Here is an 8,467-nt window from a genome sequence, read left to right as displayed (position 1 = left end):
GTATTAAATAGTATGTATATTTCTGTCTCATTCATCCTACACATTTTTGTATTTGTGTCTCTTACCTGTCGTTTTTTCCGTTGCATCCGGTTTGAAATCACGATTCTAAAGAAGTTTTCACTTCAAAAATGGTAAATTTTCGCGAGATTTGAACACGACACAATCACATCACTCGATAAACGACGACGACTGTGTGGGTTACAGGGACAAGAGGCAGTAAATAGTAGTGGCAACAAAAAAACAACACCGTTTTTTTTAAATATATTTAATAAAATTACAAAAAAATATCTTAAGAATAATCAGTACTCAATGTACATTTTACACAAATTGAAAACAATAGTTAGATATGTTTTACATGTCATTTTCGAACTCGTCTTGGGAATAGCTATAAAAATTAAATCAAGTCTTATGAACATTTTTTTTTTTTTGTGAAATAAACACGTGTTTTAATTCGATCACCGACGACACAGTTCAGTGATTAATACAAAAAGTGCCTATATTTTTCCCTATTTACATTTAACACGTTCGCGTGAGCAACATCATTTCTGAATATTGCTACTGTGGCGCACCTTTTTCCCATACAAAGTTTAGCAACGTCTAAAAACGTCCCGCCGTAATAACAGTAATACGTACATCTTTTGATGATTTTTTTTCTAGGGAACGCGGCGGTGTGGGCTATGAAAATCGAATGAGTTGCGGCGCTAAGTAGATGCGCCATAAGAATTTGCCCATAAAATAGACGTCCAAAGAAGTTCCGACAAAATAAATATGATAATCTAGAGGCCGTCATATGACGTTGCGCCATTTCATAATTTAAAAAACACGACATTATAAGAAGTTGCTCACGCGAACGTGTCTAAGATATACTAAGGATTTTGTTCATTTTGACATAAAATTCAACAATACAAAGTGTTTTCAAGTTTCTCTTTTAATTTCAATTGTCTTCAGTATCATTGATAACTATTTAGTAATGTAAGGCACGCACAATGTTTACAATTATTTATTAAAATTTAAATTAACTGCATATGTATAATAGAGTTGAAATTATGTATTCAAAAAATTAAAACACAACTCTTGCTGACTCATTACTACTCATTCAGTGTTCTTATTACTAATTTTACTTTTAAATTTATTTTGTCGAGTCTAGTATAGGTCAGCTAAATTATCATTTGCGTTTGTATTATGCTTCAGACTATTATCGATTTTAAGTGTTTGAAATAAAATTTAAAATTGAGTTATAATCGAGGAAACAAGAAAATAACCAATCACCTATACTGTCAAAGTAGAAAATTGTAGTTTTTTTTACACACGCCGTCGGAAAATGTTCTTTACTTATTATTCATAAAATGGAATTTGTACACTATCAAAGTACGATACAAAAATATATTAGTTCATATTCATTAAAAACTATTTTATGGGTGTGACAGATATATATGTGTTTGAATGCAATGTTTTTTATAATTGTCGTAATTAATCATATTTTGGAATCAGATCTAATTCCATCCTTTCTGTTCATAAGTCGACGTTTTTTCCCCAATAAAAAATATTATTTTTTTGCACACCGTACTCACGGTGAGGTCGACAATGTCCATAATTAGTTTAAGACATTTTAGTAATAATTTCATTTTTGTGACAATATCACTATGAATATTTAATAGTTGGTTAAAATAGCTGATAATATATATTCAAACTCAATGTTTGAAATTAACGCCAAGAGAGTGAGAAAGAGAAATCCAATATAATTTGGGCACTTTATAGTTTTTTCTTAAAAACTACTTTAAAACTGCTGAAAGCATAAAAAAATATATTTAAACAATATCATACTCAACATCGCCCCCTGCAATATTATCGCATCAATATCAATAATATCACATAAAAATACCGAACTAAGCATACAACAGAAAATGGCGCTTATGCCTATTAACACAAAAACTACATATCGAAAGTTTAAATAAAAAAATTATCTTAAATTCAAGTCTTATAATCAACATAATAAAATTGAGATCCAAAAACAAGTCATATTATTAATTAATTAATAATATTAGTTTGTGTGTTTGACACAAATGAATTAATTTTTAAAAATTGGAAAACAAATTCTGATTATAATTACTTATGTATTTAAAGGTTATTTATAGGGCTAGGCCTATCAAGAGCATAATAGAAGTAGAAATTGTGGTAAAAACCCATTGAAGTAAAGTGATTATAATGTAGATATGTAATTGCAAAACTTTAGAACAATTATTGTGATGTGACATGGCAATGTTAATTAAGTGTTCTTTTTATTAGTCAAATCCCATAATATTAACTTTAAAACTATACATCTTTCAACATACTATAACATAATTATATATATTGTCAACTTATATACCATATTTAAAAAAAAAGAACAATGGCTTTCTGTGCCATTATTTGAAAAACGATTATTTATTAACAACATTGTAAAAATGTTAGAAGTGTGACTAATAGAGAGATCTTTATTGGTTTATTATAGTTGCAAAATTTCAAAAAGGTTGTCTTATATTCGAATGTATTAGTCAAATTATAAAATATGTTATAATGCTCATGATTATTTATGATTGTTCATAAAATTTGTCAATGTTTTTTTATTATAAAAAAACTTTTTTCGTCAAAATTAAGATTGTATAAGGTAAAACCTTGTCAAAGAACGACAAATGTCAAAAATATTTAAAATAAAAAAAGCAGTAAAAGTTTAAAAATACTAAAAGCACAATTATTGGAAAATATGAAAGATTGTCAATGTCCTATGTCTAAATACGAATAATGTATCTTTGTATTTTAATTTTTTTTATCGCCTTGTCATGAATGCAACGAAAATGCTCATATTGTAGTGAATTTGTACATATAAATGTTGCATGCTTAAAAATAGTGTTTAGTGTTACCAGCACTTAAACTATCTTTTAATTAGCAAATAATTAAGATTTTCTTTTTTCATGGCAAAAGCCTGGTCACTCTTGTATTGGAACACTGTGGCAATATTTTACCAGAGAGCTTTATGACTTACGTGCACTCGGGTATCCATAATTTATAATAAGATTTCCGTATATTTTTTCTTATAATAAACATAATAATATGTAGAAGTAATAATATGCTACCGGACAAATAAAATGATTTGAAGTTTTTAATATGAGACATGATAATTAGATGAAAATAAAGACTATTTTTTGTGAAACAATTATGACTTATACTTTAATTTTATATAATGACAATTCTGCCAATTAACACATTTAGCTAGCTTATTCAGCACTGGAATGACGTGCGGCAAAAATAGTCCATTGGAAAGGATTTTAGTGAGCGTAATAAAAAAGTAATGTCCAGTTCTGTACTATAAATTGTAATCGCGCACTTGATATTAAAACTGATGAACTCATTTACGTTGCCGTCATAGCATTTATTAAAATATAATTTTGTGCTATTTTACTATTTAATAAAACATGAACATTCATAAAAACAAGTTATTATCATGAAAATGTTCATGGTGACAGCTTATATTGGCAATGTTTAAGCATAAAGATTTTTTTAATATAAAATAGTTTGTCAAACCTCAATAGGCACATTATAAGACCTAATATAAGAACCTTAATTTTTTTCCTAATAATACCCATTATGCTAGTAGCTTTGAGCATATGTGAACACAAATATATAAGACCACCAGAAAACTGAAAATACATGTTCAGACTTTAGAACAAGCAAATCATTTGAAATACATTCAGAATTGGCTGCGTTAATCTAAAATAGCTAATTAATTTCGTTGGCTTTCTTTGCGGAAAATAAATTACTTTTTACATAAACCGATAAAATTCAAAATCGTCTCCTACCATTGCTCTTAACACGAGTATTCTTCAGAGTAATTGTGGTAGACTGAAGCGGTGCACCATTGTTTGTTCTTCTCAAAATGGGGCAGTATGTTCTGCAATTAAAAACAATACATTTCAATACCTGCATAATTTTCTTAGTATGTCCATTGTAACTTAGTTTTTTGGTAAAAGGAGGCTTTATAGATCATTTTGTGGTTATTTATCATTCCCTAATTATACACAATTAACATTAGTGTTTTAATCACAGAGTGCGTGTGATGTGAACAATAATGGGGGGTGGGTGTAAATGGACTTGTATTTATGACCTAGCCTATTTGATCAACCTGAAATAATCTTGCATGTGAAAGGTAGTGATACTTGTTGAATGAATTTGTGTAATATTAATGAGTGATGAATTCGTGAGCTCATATAGGTACGACTATCTTGTCTACTTCTATGATGCATTGATGGTTTTTTTTTCCTACCTAAGCTGATGGTCTAGAGAGACCATGTCCTTCACCGGGCTAGTAGGTGAACTCACGGGGCTCAAACTTGACGATGATGCTAACACGAACCCTAGCAAGAGCAGTGCTCCGCAGAATCTACCACCGCATCGGAAACGTGACTACTGAGAAGATCTGATGTGAAACTCAGTGAGCTGTGTCTGTGGGTTAATTTACTCTTCGAGCCCTTCATCGCAAGCGACGCAAGCGGTTCCACGAGGACGATGACCGGTGCTTGAGGTACCTAAAAGCACCGTTAGTGGATCGGGAAGGTCCGAGATGACGTGTTTGGGGCGACGTCGACTGTTTACCATTCGTTCCGTAGGATCGGCTATGTAGTTACCGGTGGCCACGATGAGAGGGTTCTCGTGTCGTGCCGCTTTATGGAAGTGGGTGCATTGATGCACTTCAGTTTCAGGGTTAGCCTTTTACAATAAAATTGAGAATCGAGTCTCATCTATTATGGTGGCATACAAATTTTGATGTCTATGGGCTCCAATAAACCATTTAAGACCTGGTGTGTTGCGAGTTTGATTACTGATATATGAAATAAAATAAAAACCCACATGGTATGTGCGTTGTCTCCGGTCTCTCCGCATGTGTTACACACGTGACGTCTCAATATGGGGCACATAACTACGCTTCTGTTTCCTATTTTCTGCCTCACAGTATGTGTCCCGTACACGTTGGGAGCTTCGCCATTTTTCCGGCAAAATGAACATATCTTCGTATTGAACGGAAATCTTGAGCTACTCTCAAATGTTACTTGTGGTGTGGTCAATGGTCCGAATTGTGTTGGCCCAAAAGGTTTTGAAGCTCTCATATTTGAACAGTTTGCTGATGTGAACTGTGATTGATATGTGTTCATATTTAATGACAAATCCGAAGATGTCATAGAAAAGTTTCTATTGTTCATCAAATTGTTTCCAATTGCTGATCTGCTCTCTTTCGGAAATAGTTCATAGAATTCACTATTATTGTAATTGTATTCATTATTATAATACTTTGGGGGTGTTTGTGAGAATACAGAGTCATTGTCCTCTTTCCAAATATTTGAAAGACTTTTATCCAATGTTGTTTCAAAGGTTGGTGTGTGAGTTGGTTCAAATGTTGGCTGTGCATCCCCAATCATAATTCTTCGACCAAATATTGGACGATGGCGTCGTACTGCACTAGGAGTTTCATTATCAGTTTTCATAAAAGATTTCATAGATACATCTATGAGGGACTCAGGGGTTGTTGAATCATTTGAGCTTGAATTTATTGGCGTTGATTGGTTATATGGTGATCGGCCTGGATTTAATAATGTCTGTAATAAATCTGAAATCAGGAAAATCAGATTATGAATTAATCACGGGAATTTCTCGGTCTGGCAATGTAGAAATTTGACATGTTTCATACTATATCATGATAAATATGAATTACAATTGTTGAGTCTGTGCCTCTAGAGAGTGTGTGTATATTACGTAGGGTCATAATTATTAATAAGACATGACAGTTTGCAACCTGTTTATTGTGTGAAGACTCAACACAGACTGTCTAAGCTAAGCCCGCTACATGACAATTAATATTTCTGGCAAAATTGTTGGAAAATGTCAGGAAGAGTTAGCACTTGCCATGTTTAGGTCATTGGTGACCTACATGACTCACTAAAGTAATTATGTCGATTTCTGTTACTGAGCACCTGGATTGCCTAACTTTGATTTCTTTTGTTTTTAATGTATTTTTAGACTTTTAGATCTCTTAAAAATAGATTCATTCTCAGTATCTTAGGATTCGTCCTTCCTAGAGTCTACTAGATATTCCATTGTATTAGTAAGAAGATGAAATACAGAAAAAGCTTGAGGATAGTTTCATTGTCATAGCTCACTCTACAGACCAGAATGACCATACTCTTGTCTCATTCAGAGGTGATGAAACAACTAACTTTATTAAAGTTTATTTCAAGCTAATATCACATGATAGATACCTAGCATCAAGTTGTGATACCTACAAGCTCTAGTAATTGCTTAGCATTAGGTGATCAATGACCAAGTTCAATTACTAAACCAGATCAATAAAAATATATTAAAGTTTTATTAGAAAATTGTAGAAGAAAATACGAAAAAGAAATACATAGTGTATAATTTTTTTAAAGGAGCTATCAAGAGATACGACATTATTCACTTAACATAATTTTATGACAACATTTTTTAATCAGGCTGTTTTTGAAATGTTATGTATTTCCTTTATAATTTTAAATTGTGTAACCACAATGTTAAATTGTAAAACTTTTATATATAATTTACTATATTCAATCTTTGACTTACCACTTTCCATGGGCGTTGGAAACAAATTATTCACGTCCAACATATTATTATTTAGATCCAATAAGCTTTTTCGCGGATACATTGTTTTATTATTTTATCTGAAAAGATAAGTAATGTACATAATAAAAACATGACACATTCATTTACGTTTTTACTACGTATGTACTTTAAACAAAAATTTAGACACTTTAACTTTTAATGACTTTAATGAAGAATAGAATATTATTAGGAATTACATTCTAATGACCGAACATCCGATAGCACCCGGAAGCATTCTTATTTTGAATCAACTTTTTATATATATTATATTTATACATATGAGACGATAGACTCAAAAAAATCAACAATTTATGTGCAAGAAAAGTACTTACTATATACCAAAAAAATACTAAAAAAATTCAGTTCTGATTTAAATAATCATTATACTGATATATACCATCATTAAAATATAGCTCAATATTAATTTTATGGACGCCATTAACGATAGGTATATAGGTAGTTATCTAATACCATAAATAAATATTATGTCTTGAACATTTACGCGTTCATGACAAAATTTAATCAAAATTAAGGAGTGGTGTTAAAACTATTGGTTGAACAGACTTTTTATTAACACAATAATTGAAACAATTTTATTCAGTGGAATTTTACAAATCTAGAAAATACCTAACATATTCATGCTATTATCTGACTAGCCGGTGCTACTTTTTTGCATTATTTATATGGTTAATAAATACGTGGTGGCTAGCAGTTTAACTTAAGATTGTTAAAAAATCCTGAAACGCAATTTAGAAATGAGGGACTAATCTCACATGGAAACGATTTTATTAAATAGTATTATTAAATTTAATAACAACTAAATATAGATTTTTATAGGATTTATGGGAATGAGCTAAGTCCGGCATTAGACTACTGGATGGTAAGGCGTAATTTAAAAAGGTTGAAATAAGACTATGATTGTATAAGCTTCATTAAGCCATAGTATAGGAAACTGGAAGTATATTCTTTACGATTTGATAAAATAGAAATCACTGTCATTAACTTAGTAGCAATTGTAAGCATCCCGCGATAATGATCTATCAATATATAGCACATAACACATAATAGCAGCTATAATATATATTATAGTTAGCTTCGCCTTGGAACGCCTTCCCACTGCATTCACATAAAGAAGGTATTTACTTTTAAATTTGAAGCTAATTATTATAAAAACTATTAATTTATTTCATAATTATAAAATTAGCGAAATTCCTCATTAAGTAGGTGTGCTTATTTAATTTGTTTCTTACCTTTTATTAAATGTAATCACGATTTGGTTTGCACGTCAGCACACCACGATGGATTGAATGCTTGTGTTTTGAGTTCATTAAAAATATACAAACTTTCGGCAAACGCATTCAAAGGGCGGTTCCTTTTTGTCTTTGTAACTTAAAAAGGCGCCGACTTTTCGGCTTCAGCTTCAAAGGTACCTACCGACAATTTTGGCACGTGTAATCCTATTTGTACTACTCAACGCTAGATGACGCTACACGTGCTTTAGTAAACAATAGACCACGAAAACGAAAGTATTTGAAACGCCAGAAATTAATATAATAACCCTAAAATATCGAAAAAAACTATTTATGTATTTGCTATATATTTGTCTTTTATTTTGTTCACCTCTTGTGAGTCTGCACGGGTAGGTACCGCCACCCTGCCTATTTCTGCCGTGAAGCAGTTGTGGTTCGGTTGAAGGGTGGGACAGCCGTTGTAACTATACTTGAGACCTTAGAACGAATATGTCAAGGTGGCTGGCTCATTTACGTTGTAGATGTCTATGGGCTCCGGTAGCTACTTAACA

General features: G+C 31.4%; 1 protein-coding gene across 1 annotated transcript; it reads right to left on the bottom strand.

The window, feature by feature from the left end:
* Window positions 1-2,408: 2,408 nt before the first annotated feature.
* Window positions 2,409-8,072, bottom strand: LOC114249888 (uncharacterized). The gene is made up of 4 exons (XM_028183584.2): window positions 7,917-8,072; window positions 6,628-6,725; window positions 4,885-5,638; window positions 2,409-3,928 (listed from the first exon to the last, which is right to left on the bottom strand). The coding sequence occupies exons 2-4, from the start codon at window positions 6,707-6,709 to the stop codon at window positions 3,820-3,822; spliced, it is 945 nt and encodes a 314-aa protein (XP_028039385.2). The 5' UTR covers window positions 6,710-6,725; window positions 7,917-8,072; the 3' UTR covers window positions 2,409-3,819.
* Window positions 8,073-8,467: the final 395 nt, after the last annotated feature.

Source organism: Bombyx mandarina, chromosome 24 (assembly GCF_030267445.1).
Source record: "Bombyx mandarina strain Sakado chromosome 24, ASM3026744v2".
Taxonomy (NCBI): Eukaryota; Metazoa; Arthropoda; class Insecta; order Lepidoptera; family Bombycidae; genus Bombyx; species Bombyx mandarina.
This window is presented reverse-complemented; position numbering and strand designations above follow the sequence as displayed.

Excerpts from the sequence above, each read along its gene's own strand:
- LOC114249888 (XM_028183584.2), bottom strand. The coding sequence starts at position 6,709 with ATGTATCCGCGAAAAAGCTTATTGGATCTAAATAATAATATGTTGGAC. Across the intron at positions 5,639-6,627 it reads TCCAACGCCCATGGAAAGTG|ATTTATTACAGACATTATTA; the intron begins GTAAGTCAAAGA and ends TCCTGATTTCAG. Across the intron at positions 3,929-4,884 it reads GGAGACAACGCACATACCAT|AACATACTGCCCCATTTTGA; the intron begins GTGGGTTTTTAT and ends TTTTAATTGCAG.